Source organism: Neolamprologus multifasciatus, chromosome 18, assembly GCF_963576455.1.
Source record: "Neolamprologus multifasciatus chromosome 18, fNeoMul1.2, whole genome shotgun sequence".
NCBI lineage: Eukaryota > Metazoa > Chordata > Actinopteri > Cichliformes > Cichlidae > Neolamprologus > Neolamprologus multifasciatus.
In genome coordinates this window covers 19,186,785-19,198,876 of record NC_140456.1, presented here as the reverse complement: position 1 = coordinate 19,198,876, position 12,092 = coordinate 19,186,785, and the positions used below count along the sequence as shown (strand labels likewise).

At 39.2% G+C, this 12,092-nt stretch overlaps 2 protein-coding genes across 3 annotated transcripts; one reads left to right on the top strand and one right to left on the bottom strand.

The window, feature by feature from the left end:
- Positions 1 to 657: 657 nt before the first annotated feature.
- itm2cb (integral membrane protein 2Cb) lies at positions 658 to 6,048 on the top strand. 2 transcript variants are annotated; one of them, XM_085139505.1, is made up of 6 exons: positions 658 to 1,373; positions 3,193 to 3,330; positions 3,448 to 3,636; positions 3,733 to 3,843; positions 4,002 to 4,152; positions 4,852 to 6,048. In XM_085139505.1, exons 1-6 carry the CDS (start codon positions 1,287 to 1,289, stop codon positions 4,941 to 4,943), a joined length of 768 nt encoding a protein of 255 aa, XP_084995631.1. In that variant the 5' UTR covers positions 658 to 1,286; the 3' UTR covers positions 4,944 to 6,048. The 2 variants fall into 2 exon arrangements, with proteins under 2 accessions (XP_084995631.1, XP_084995629.1); XM_085139503.1 differs by having other exon boundaries at positions 674 to 1,373; positions 3,445 to 3,636.
- Positions 5,755 to 11,374, bottom strand: LOC146497748 (G-protein coupled receptor 55). The gene is made up of 3 exons (XM_085139502.1): positions 11,199 to 11,374; positions 9,339 to 10,101; positions 5,755 to 8,557 (listed from the first exon to the last, which is right to left on the bottom strand). Exons 1-3 carry the CDS (start codon positions 11,201 to 11,203, stop codon positions 8,333 to 8,335), a joined length of 993 nt encoding a protein of 330 aa, XP_084995628.1. The 5' UTR covers positions 11,204 to 11,374; the 3' UTR covers positions 5,755 to 8,332.
- Positions 11,375 to 12,092: the final 718 nt, after the last annotated feature.

Below are 12,092 nucleotides of genomic sequence, written 5' to 3'. Positions count from 1 at the left end.
ATGTGTTAGACATGTGGACTGGAGAATCCTGGGATTGATCCACTGATCTCTGCCACTTGAGCCACAGCCCCTAGGGCTATAGACTGTATGTTTGCCAGTCCACACATTCATGTCGTTTGGAGCTTGTGAGGCATCACCCCATCTATAGTACTAGATGGATCCCGGAGAATATGGACCACTCTTATGTGTAAAGCGCCTGGAACCTCATTAAAAGTGATCAAGACCAGAAAACAGTGATGACACTGTGGAGAGTAGATCATCCCTATTGCATTAGGACTTCACTTTGCTGTGGTGTGGATTGTAACCCTTTCAGGACACGCTTCTATCACTAACTATCAGCTCAAATTTCCTATATTGTCTAATTCGTTGCTGCAAGTCTTACGTCTGTAGTGAGTCATAGATACTGTAATGATTACTGAGGCAAGGAGATGAGAGCTGTGTGTACACCATGGCTGTAAAAAATGTGCATATATTACTGATTAGCATATTTCTTGTGATGTTCACTAGAATGAAATGAATAATTTAATGTTACTATGTATATTAGAATCGTATTAATGACATCAGGCTTGTTTTATGCATAATATAGATTCTTAATCTGTCTTAAAAAGTACATTTTGTAACCACATTCAGTTTTATATTATACTAAAGGCTAAATTAGATTATATGGCATATTAACCAAGTTATACACAATCACCTTGTAAAATATTATATATGCATTGATGAGCCCATGGACATCTGAGCAGCATTATCTCTCTTACTACTAAGTAGTGCTGACCTATTGATAACTTTATTGCAGTGTAGTAGCTGGATCAGCCAGTTTGAAACATCACAATATTTCCGGATGATAGTGTTGAGAACATTGAGAATAGAAGATTCAGCTTTAAATAAAATACGGAAAGCACTTCCATATTGGGCGCTTGTCTTCAAAATAAGGGCACGTGGTAGCCAAATATCCCCAAAATCGAGGTAAATTTAGCATTTTTTCCAATCAAGCCGCTTTAAATATTTAATTAAATTCACCAGGAAGCAACTAAGCTCACAGTCTGTTATTTTTAGCGTTTTTCTAAAAGTCGAAGTCCGTTAGCGGCTCTTATTTTGACAGCGGCGAGGCGGCTTTTCCCTGAGACCCACACACTGCTTGTTCGTCAGAGAAGACGCTCTTGTGAGGTCACCGAGGCCCGGGGGCGAGCCTGGTCCGGCGCTATATAATCTTCCCGGTCCGGTGGACGAAACCAGCGCACTGAATCAGACAGGAGACAAAGCAAGCACACACTGAGCAAACAAACATGGTGAAGATCACTTTCCAGCCAGTGTCGGCGCAGAAGCCCGAAAAAGACAACGATGAGGACAAGATCATTATACCTCAGGCTCACGTGAGTTTGCACACTTTGTCTTTGTTTCATGCTGCGGCATTTGTCTTTTGTCTCGTTATAGAATAAGTAGATGTTTACTCCTGCATAGGCTATAGCTTAAAAAAATAAAGTTTGATATAATTAGTTTTGCTTTCTTTGTCCATGCATCATGGCATTTAATGGGATTGGATTTTATGTGATTAACATGATTATAAAGAAAAGCCAGTAACTGCTTAAAGTGATATATTGCATTTGTTTTCTTAAAAAATATAATTACACCCTTAAAGGTTAATAAAGGCAGTGGTAGTGTTTCTGAGCCTAAAAAAGTTTTATTGTGCATTAATATTACAACAAGGGAACAGCCCCAGCATTGCAATGCAATCCCACCTATGGGATGTTGGTATTACATCACCTTGTTTAGCCACAGCTAGGAGGCACACTGCAGAAGAGGCAGTCCTGTATACATTTGTGCAATTGGCAGAAAGAGGACATAATTTTACCAAGTTGTTCATAAAGTGTCCACGCATAAGATAAAAATCTCAGGCTTCTCGCTGTCAGCGTACAGATAGCCTTGGGTTTGTTTATTCTTTTGTCGCTGTGAGGAAACAATAGAGCTGTCAGATGTGGATACTGCACCAGTCTGTAATGTCACGGTGTTATACCACGTGTGTCCTGCAGATAGTGCCGGAGAGCAGATGAGAATGAGTGGTAGTAATCTAGCAGCAAAGTGTGTGTGTGTAAAGGCAGCTTAACCCTCCCAAAACTAGCAGTATAAAAAGTCAGTGTCGGTTTGACCTAGCTGTTTTATAGCTCCTGCTTTCGATGAATATATTAGAGGAGATAAAACTTGGAAAACTTGGAGTTTATTTTAAAAAAAAATTGAGGAGTTTAGTTCTGTCTCAATTTCAGTTCTGCAACACTTTCAGTCTCCATTTCTCAAACATGTAATTTAACTACATAGATGTAGTTTCTCAAACACTGATTTTTTTTTCCCTTGCTTGTGTAAAGTGGGGTTTGCAGAACGGCTTGTACCTGCATTAGCTGAGTGGGAAGTCAGATCTGTCACCAGCTTTTCTTAGCCTCCTTTCTGGACTTCATCCCCAGAGTTGAACATAATTAGATATTTGGCACATAATGGATGTTCACATAAAGCTTCTCGTCTTTTTTCCCCCCTAGCACACTGCACAGATGACGCACCTATCACTTCTGCACACATATTTTACCAATGCTCGTTACGTCAACAGAAGGATGTGAAAGGCTGTGTGGATTTTCATTGGCTGCTATGGCAGGCTAGGCGTCAGAGCCAATGTGTGTAGATCTATTAATACGCCCGCCTCTGAGGGACTCCTGTTCTACGCAACTGTCCTCATTTTTAACTCCCACCAAGGGAGTTAAGACTTAATATCTGCAAATATGGAGCGTGGAAGTAGGCCTCTAAGAATAGACCCAGACGGCCACGTGCCAGCATCTTCGTCAGAGCATGCTTCCGCTCACCATAGCAACAGTAGTAGGGAGAGGCAGCAGATTGACTGAGAGACTGTGGGTGGGCATCTGGCGGGCTTTATTCATGTCCGTCGTACGTCTACCAGATCTCAACTTGGCACTTGCTTCTTTTCAAAATTAACTCTGTTACAAATTTGGCTTTTGGGTATGAAAGTAAAGCAGTGTGAGTGTGATAGGATTAGATACAAATATTTCACACTGCACAAAGCAAATTCAGAGTTGCAGTGCATCATTTAAACTACTCTTAAAAACTTTCACACACTACTATGAAAAGAAGCAGGATGTAGGATAAGATCTAAGATCTGAACTCTAATCAGTCTGCTTTTTCTTTTTACAGGGGCAGTCGGTTCACCCAGTCAGGCCAAAGAAGCCTTTTCCAACCGGCCTGTGCTGCCTTGCCTTGGGCCTGGCAGTTTTCTTGATAGGACTGGTGTTGGCGTCTGTCTTTATCTATCGCCACTACTATATACCTCAGGTTAGTCAGCAATTACCCCTCTTTTCTTAAATAACATCCTGAACACAGTGGGTAAAAATCACACAGCTGAAAGTAAACGTCACATGCTGACACAGTTCTGTTGCATCCCATTAGCAGATCCCAGAAGACAGTTTGTTCCATTGTCGGGTTATCTTTGAGGACTCTGTGTATGCTCCACTGAGGGGGCGGCAAGAACTCGAGGAAAACGTCGGCATCTACCTTGAAGACAACTACGAGCAGATCAGCGTACCCGTGCCACGTTTTGGTGGCAGCGATCCTGCCGATATCATCCATGACTTTCAGAGGGTAGGTGTTTGTCTTCGCATGTTTTTTCCTCTCATTACACTTGTTTGTAAGCGCTGGATTAAGGCATAACACGATTTCTCTCTTTCTCTGTTCCAGGGCCTTACAGCTTATCACGACATCGCACTGGACAAATGCTACATCACCGAGCTGAACACAACTTTAGTGATGCCACCACGCAACCTGTGGGAGCTGCTCGTCAATGTCAAGGTGAGACACACAGTGGATTAGCTGTTAATGCCACTTGTGGTTGTAAGAGATAAATGGTTGTCTGAGAGTGAAGGACAGTGTGTTCCCACTTTCCTGTTGGCAGCGTTCCTCCCACAGACCGATCAGTCGAGTGATTCATTTTTGTCTCTTTGCCACAGAGAGGGACGTACCTTCCTCAGACGTACATCATCCAGGAGGAGATGATGGTGACGGGGAGGGTGAGGAACATGAGGCAGCTGGGCCCTTTCATTCACAGGCTCTGTTACGGCAGAGAAACTTACCGCCTCAGACGCCGCAGCCAGCGCCAACGTGAGTTGACACATTCACTTCCTTTTCCAGTCTGTTCGGGCTATATGAAATGTTAAATAATGTAGTGACATGTGCAGGATTGCTTCCGCTTTTCGTCACCCTCTTTTTCACACCAGCTCTTGTCAGATGTTGAGTCAAGTGACGTGTGCTGGTTTGCTGTAAACTCTGTACCTGAGGAGGAAGATGTTCCTCCACTGAGTCACAGGGAATCCAGTGTCCAGAGTTGGTGTGTAGGAGTAAAGAGAGAGTGACAGAAAAGCAAATATCAATGAGGACCATATAGGGTCTTCCTTTGAACACTTGAGACAGTGCAGTGCAGTGTAACATGCTGCTGTACCAGCTTGTGAGCCTGAATATTATTGTGTGTGTGTGTGTTTGTGTTTGTGTGGGCTCAGCCTGGGAACTTCCTGCTATGTGAGTCACTTGTAGTGCAGTGGACACATCCACACACTCTGTGGAGGTGTTTGTGATTCGGATGAGTGATATCTGTGGCGTCGCTGCCTTTGATTGGGTTTAGAGCTTCAGAAATGATGCAACAAACTTCCCCCTGCGTACATATATGGACGTGATTTGTGGGGATGGCTTCTGCTGATTCAAAATGGACGTTGTAGGCAGAGTAGCTTGAGAAAGCATGTGAAACAAATGTCCGCTTTCGATTCTGAACAGATTTTCTAAATGCGTCGTGTTTTTCTCTTCCAGGTATTGAGAGGCGTGAGACCAAGAATTGTCACAGCATCCGCCACTTTGAGAACACTTTTGTGGTCGAGACTGTGATCTGCGACCGGTTCTAAATCTGAGGTGGAAATCACAGCCATCCAACACTGAAGCCAATTTAAACCATACCTCTTGAATTCCTTAAGCGTTAAACTGCACTTTAAGAGCAAGCGTTTGTCTCGTAGTTTTAGTTTCAGATCCAGTTGGAATGTTTTTGTTTATGCTTTTATTTTTTTGAAACGTCCGTGTACTATGTTAATGTCTTTTTAATTTAAACGGATTCCTGGATAATGTTTTAGATTTGTTTAGATATATCTGTAGCTTGTCATGTTGTGCAGAACGTGTTAACCTGTGCATGTAAGTTTGTGACATTTACATCAATGGACTTGATTTCATTTCATTTTTATACTTGTCCTCGTATTTTTTTTGATTAAGTTATTTTTAGTTACTTTTTTTGTTGTTGTTTTGAATGTCGGAAGATGGCGAAACATACCTCATGTAGTTAAGATATTACTTTGCTGGTTGATATCATAATGAGTGGTGTATATAACTTTGATTGTTCCTAAGCAATATATACTGTACATTGATTTTCTTCTTAATTTCATATTGTTACATGCATAGATTTTTATCTGAGATCAACTTGTTTTGTGGATGATCATTTCTTTCTTGTTTGCCTTTTAGTTTTGTTCTTCTCACACTTTCCTACTCCTTGGATATAAACGGCTTTAGACTGTAATTAGTAGCAGTGCTGTAGAAGGACAGAAGGAACCAAAGTCTGCAGTCAGGGATGCTACAAGCTTGGTTTTAAGGACATATGAATTATTTATAAAGAACGCTTTATAGTCTAGATCACTTACTGTAGATGATATCAAAGGCTAAAAACTCACGTTGTCTTGCTCTTCCTCCTCTTCACTCAGATTTGCCTGTTGTCTTCAGCTCTTGCCATTTCCCAATCTTTCCTATCTTGGCATTATAATGTGTTCTGATGTTTCGTCCCAGCTTAAAAAAGGAAAAGATTTTGGGCTGTCTTTCTGATGTATAAGTTGGAGTAAATCTGATTCTGTTGAGAGAGAGAGATCTGTGATCTGTTATCATATTTCACTGTCTTGGGTACTGTATTTCGCTGTACAGTCAATTTTTCTTGTAAAATCTTGCTGCTTTGACAATAAATTATCAAACTTTCTTGGTCATGTTTTGAATGTTCTTCACCAACAGTTTCGGTGGCTCATAATCACTGAGATTGGCTGAACAGTACTGATAAAAGTAGGAGAAACAACACAGCATTACACTGCCTTTGTGGCATTCTCACTGAAATGGAACAAAAATACAGTGATAATATCTGAAAGTTTTCATCTGCAGCTTTGTTATCAATTAAACATCATAATCTGTTCAGGTTATTTCCCTTCAAAACTGATGAGTAAGACATTTGTGATTTGATCAGCCTACTTTACAATGTCTCATTTAATAGTGTACATTTTTAAATATTCAGCAGTTACTATAGTTACAAAAATGCAATATTTAGGTAAAAGTTTAGTTTCCGGCTGCATTTCATTAATTAAATATTTAGGATAAATATTCATAATATTCACTCATAAATCCTTTTTGTTTTTGTCTTCACGTTGTCTTTATTTTGACTTTAAACTTATGAAGAAAAGGAAAAAATCCCAGACCGACAAACTCCGTGGGTTGGCTCAAGATGCAGGGATCACAAAAGTATTTTACAAGCAAAAATAAAATTGAGTACAAAATGCAGAAACTTAAATTATAATAAAATATAGTTTCAATATGCAGGTAATGCAATGAAACCAGCATATGATGGTTTCACAGAGAGCTTTTCACACATTTTTATGAAAGATATATACATTAAATACAACATTATGGTACAGTTAAGCCACCAGTGAGGCACGCTGTCATAAAACACTCTCCGCTGTCGCCACAAAATGACCGTTCAACATCGGCAATATCTGGTCAGCGACAGCTCTGTGTGCTTCATAAGCAGCTTTCCATTTGACTTTTCATGTGACAGCATTCACATAAACCCAAACAGTAAAATGAAAACTGTTCTTTCAGCAGTGACCTACGCATGGCCGGGACTACATACTTACGGTTTTTAAACATTTCAATAAAACTATTATGCACCTAATGTTGCAATCTAAAAATAAAATACAAAGTTCAGCACAGCTAAATATGAAATGCTACAGCTAACAATATCAGTTTATAAACAAAGCAAAAAAAGCATACGAAGTCAGTTTTCATCTGCAAAACTATAAACAGATCACTTAATGCAATAATCATAAATGCTTTAGTCCTGTCTTATAATAATGTCACTTTTTAATATTTTTTTTATATTATATTTTTTAGTATAAATTATGAGATTTAAAAGACAGAAAATGAATGTAAAATCTATTAACAACGCACAAAAAAATCCTCTATTCTTCCTCAGGCTGTGTTTATTTCTATATTTGACTGTTGCTGTATTTCTGATTAAACATTTGCATTTAATTATTATTTAATAAATATAGATGATATGTTACTTATTTTGCAGTGAGAATTTTTTACAACCATTTAGGATCCTTGTATTATTTAATGTTTTAAAAAATGAAATGAACCACTGAAATTATTGCTAATGTTTTGTTTTTAGTTTGTTTAAAGCTATACCTGTGGATGTGATTTATAAACCCTGATTGATCTGTGTACTCGTCAAGGAAATATGCATATTTGAATCGTAATTAATTCGATATATTGGCATAAATTTGTTTTGTTTACTTTTTATGTAAATCTGTATTTCATAGATTAGAGATTCAGTACTAAAAAATGCTTATTATTACAGTTAGTTAACTTTTTTGAATATAAAAAAAAAAAATTATGCATCTGTTAAATTCGTTTATTCTGAAACAATCAATCTATTTTGTCTTTGAAGAGAATTCTGACTAATAAGAGCCCTCTTTGTGCATGTTTGATTTCAGTCCTAGATAATATCACAAAGGCGTTTTTGAACTGCCCGCCAGTATCAGTTTTTAGTTCTTTAAAATGAGTCATGCTGCCTGTCCCTGTCCCTTTCTCACTCACTATTGGTTTGCAGGTTTGATTGACCTTTTCATGCTTTTAATGATTTTTTAAAGCATGTCAGACTGTGGCTTTTTAGTTCATGGGTTGTTTTGCAGCCTTCATTTAACGCATTAGAGCGCTTTGAGGTTAAAAAGGTGCCTACTGGCTTCCTGCTGCTGGATCAGATCATACAGCCTTGCATTCAGCTGTGTGGTTAATTTAGATTACACTCTGACCTGCTTCCATACGGGCAGGTTAATTACTTTTAGTGCGTGACACTATGCTTATCAGCTACTGGGTCCACTATTGACTTGTCTCCAGCTTTACTGCTCTGATACAAAACAAGGTTTTAGCCTCGTTTTGCTATATTAACACAACATAACATCACATCAGTGATCCTCTAGGGACAGTTTTTGTCTCAACTTGACTCGCCTCTCTCCCGTTCAGAAGTGCTGTTGGTGGCTCTCCTTTGGCTCAGTATTGACATCCTTAAGCTGTGTCTGGTGTTCCTCACTTCATGGGCGATAAAGTAGTAGCACATGGCGTCCAGACAGCAGGTGATGTTTGACAGGCACATAGCAATCTGTATGAACAGGCTGAGATTGGCCTTGGTGCCACAGTCCTGAAATGCTCCTTGATGCACCTGCGAGTATGTGTGTTAAGGAAACATTAGTTTACCATCAAAGAATCATGTGTGACACTTTTGGTTTGTAGCAGAGGTAGCATTGCAGTGTGAAGTGCAGGTCCTATCTGTGAAATTTCCTATGAAGATCCTCTCTGTGCATATCTGCAGTACTTACACATGCTTACGCACTTGCCATACTCTCCAGTTTGATAATTAATTTCTAATAATTTCTAATAACGTCAACTTTTGAAGAAGAATTTTATTGCAAGTATCAAAATTATACACAAGTACCCCTCAACAAATACCCCAGTGGTTACAACCATTTAGGCTTGTTTCGTCGTACCATATGTGCTACTGACATAAAAAGCGCTGCTGAGTCATAACATTTGCAGCATCCTCCCCCCCTGAATTTTTCTGATGAATACTCAACATAAATCTCAAATCAAAGTAAAAAAGCTGCATCACTGAATTAAATAAAAGTGATTGTAAAGGACCTGCAGAAAGTTAAATGTTTTTAACTGAAATATTAATAAGCTTGTTTTTTTCTTCATAAAATAGGTTCAGTACACATTATATAGGTTAGAATAGGTTCAATACACATTATATTTTTCTGATTCAGGCAGCCCAGTGGATTATAAGGAGTTCGAGACTTTAAACATCAAATTTTTAAATGTCTACCTGCTGAAATAAATGTGATAAAGGACAGCTACTAAATGGACCCTAAGGTGATATGCTTTGGACTGTTGATTCAGTTTCTTTACACTTAAAATGAGCATAAAATGAGCTTTGGGTTTCTCACCAGAAATTGCAGGAAGATGGCTAGGTGGCTCGGAGTGAAAGGCACCAGGAACGCGCACAGCCCGCTGTAGATGATCTTCACACAGGCCCGGCTCTGTGGGCTGTGCTGGCCAGACTGCTGAAGAGTCCAGATGATCTGAACTGAACAGAAAACCACCACCAGTGCAGGCACAATAAACCCAAACACCTGCACACTGATGATGATCAGAGGTTTCCAGCCTTCCGGTGAAAACTCGTGGAAACAATGAAATGTGTTGCTCTTGCTTTTCCTGAAGTTCCAGATGACTGGAATGACTGATGCAGACACAAGCATCCACACGGCCATACAAGTCGCCATAGCTGCTTTGGGTGAACGCAACTGCTTGGATTTAAACGGATGACAGATAGCCACCCATCTATCTACAGCTATACACATAATGATGTATATGCTTCCATATATCCCATAAAAATAAAGCCCTTCCAAAATTGAACACAGTCCGTGGAAGCTGGCGGGCCACTTGTAATTAGTGGCATGCATTTTGAAGGGAAGAATCAACAGGAGAACCAAGTCCATCAAAGCCAAGTTTATCATGTAGATAGCAGAAATAGCAGATTCAGTCTTTTTTCGCAGAAGGCCGCAGAACACCACCAGCGCTGCAATATTGAGAATCAGACCGACGACAAATATAGGAATATAGAAGACCAGCTCCAAAACTTTCATCACTCCATCCACGTGGTCGAACTCTTTACTGCAGTTCACTGACATGTTGTTGGTCATGATGTCACTGCAATATAACAGTTGGATTTAATTTTATCTCAACATCTCTGCCAGGATTTCAAAGAACAGTCTAAGTTGTCTTTCCTGTTTTTGTTACTCGTTCCCACACAGAAAGGGCTGTATGATACGCCACTATACCAAGCCACTAGAAACCTCTCAGCTGTGTGGGTACAGGAACTGTGAACTTGTTTTTTTGTTTCTGGTATAAACAACATAGCAAACATAAGAGCACCGTGAACATTATTAACCTTTAGCCTCCTGATTCTCATGAAAGTAGTAGCAATGGTAGTCTTAGTAAAGTACAGGCCGGAGTAACTTTCATTTTACTTCGACCTTTAGAAAAAAATTGTGAATATATTATGATCAAGATTTCAAAGGAAATGACTTTCTGTTATTGTATCAGTTTTGCAATCTGCAACAGCACAGTTAAGTGGTTCTCTATTTGAGGTTATTTGTTTAGACACTAACAATAACTAACTGATATTAAATCGGCAAACACTCCGAGGTAAATGGGAATTTACCTCGGAGTGTTTACCGATTTAATATCAGTTGAAAACAAATGAGCAGGTGGTTCGTCACATGTTCTACTCTTCATTGCGTTGGTGTCAGGTTGTGATGGACAAACCTGACACCTGTTCTATTTTGAGTGAAGCCATGGTTTTACAGGAAAATCCCAAATACATCTCTGACATGACTGTCTGTGCATCGAGATGACACTCGACTGAAATAAACCTAATGTTAAAAAAACAGGCAGGTTTTGACTGCGTGTGCTACGTGTCGCTGGCTGCAGAGTCCCTCCTTACAGCGAGCAAGCTGAAGGCCCTTTGCACTTAGATCAAAATAATTAGCATGAAGATAAAAAAAGCACATTATATATACAATGAAACCTGACTTTTAACGTCAGCATTAATTAGAAGTAAATAAGTAAATATATTTAAAAAATAAATAAATGAAATAAATATATGAAATATGTCTTGTAATTTAAGTTCCTCACGTTTGACTCATCATCTACATGTAACTGCAGCACTTTTAACATGTAACCTGGCGTTCTTTTACGATCAGCTAACATGTAGTGGAAAATGTGAAATCTAGTTGTGTACTTACCTCATGCCAGTCAAGTTTCAGTGTGTCTGACTGTCTGCGCGGTGCCAGACGCACTTCTCCTTTTCAAACCTTTGTTGTTTCATCACCACTTCCTGACTGTGCCACACATCATGCATGTGTTCAAAAATGCATTATAGCTGTTTAAAATCAAATTAACATGAACCTGCCCTGCACGTCTGCTGGAATTCTATTTTTTGTGTAAACATCTGAAGAAAGGAGCAGCAGCACTCACGATGATTATGTTTATGTTTAAGTGGCAAGATATTTTCCTAAAATGACTGTGGGCTTTATCCTGACTTATTTGAGTAGTTGTAGGCCTGTAAGGCTACATGACTGGCCTATGATATTACAAATCCACTGCACCACATTGCAATTTAAGGTAAATGTGCCTTTAAGGTTAGAATTATGCAACACAGACTACTAGCTAATTTGCATTATGAGCTAATCTATGCCAGTAGCTACTTTAAGAAGTGTGGCTTTGGTGCTTTAAATCAGAAAAGTTTATTTTGTCTTGTAGTACTTTCAGTTTTAGGTTTGGGTTGGTTTACGCTGTGAGAGATAACAAGAGGTACCTGTTATTGGTTCAGATATGCTCCTGAAGGCTTGGTTAAAGCTCTTGAAAGGTTATATAAAAAATGTAGACAGTATAAAACATGGGCACATGACTATTATGAGCTCAGTCACTCTTTTTGGGTCATACTGAATAGAAGATGAAGTTTTGTTTGAAAATCTTGGTCATTCCTAGTTTTAAAATGGAGGATTGTCAGTGATATGAAACTGCAAAGTCATTAGCTAACCACTTGCGAATGACAAGTCATGACCCAGGGAGAGACGGTTTCACAGTCAGACCCACCCTTTCCTCATCACATCTGGGGGGAGGGGGGGTTGCAACCA

What these genes read in the sequence shown, in the direction of transcription:
- itm2cb (XM_085139503.1), top strand. Translation starts at nt 1,287, where the DNA reads ATGGTGAAGATCACTTTCCAGCCAGTGTCGGCGCAGAAGCCCGAAAAA. An exon ending in TCATTATACCTCAGGCTCAC is followed by an intron (nt 1,374 to 3,192) that starts GTGAGTTTGCAC and finishes TTCTTTTTACAG; the next exon opens with GGGCAGTCGGTTCACCCAGT. An exon ending in ACGCCGCAGCCAGCGCCAAC is followed by an intron (nt 4,153 to 4,851) that starts GTGAGTTGACAC and finishes TTTCTCTTCCAG; the next exon opens with GTATTGAGAGGCGTGAGACC.
- LOC146497748 (XM_085139502.1), bottom strand. An exon ending in CCATCTTCCTGCAATTTCTG is followed by an intron (nt 8,558 to 9,338) that starts GTGAGAAACCCA and finishes ACATACTCGCAG; the next exon opens with GTGCATCAAGGAGCATTTCA.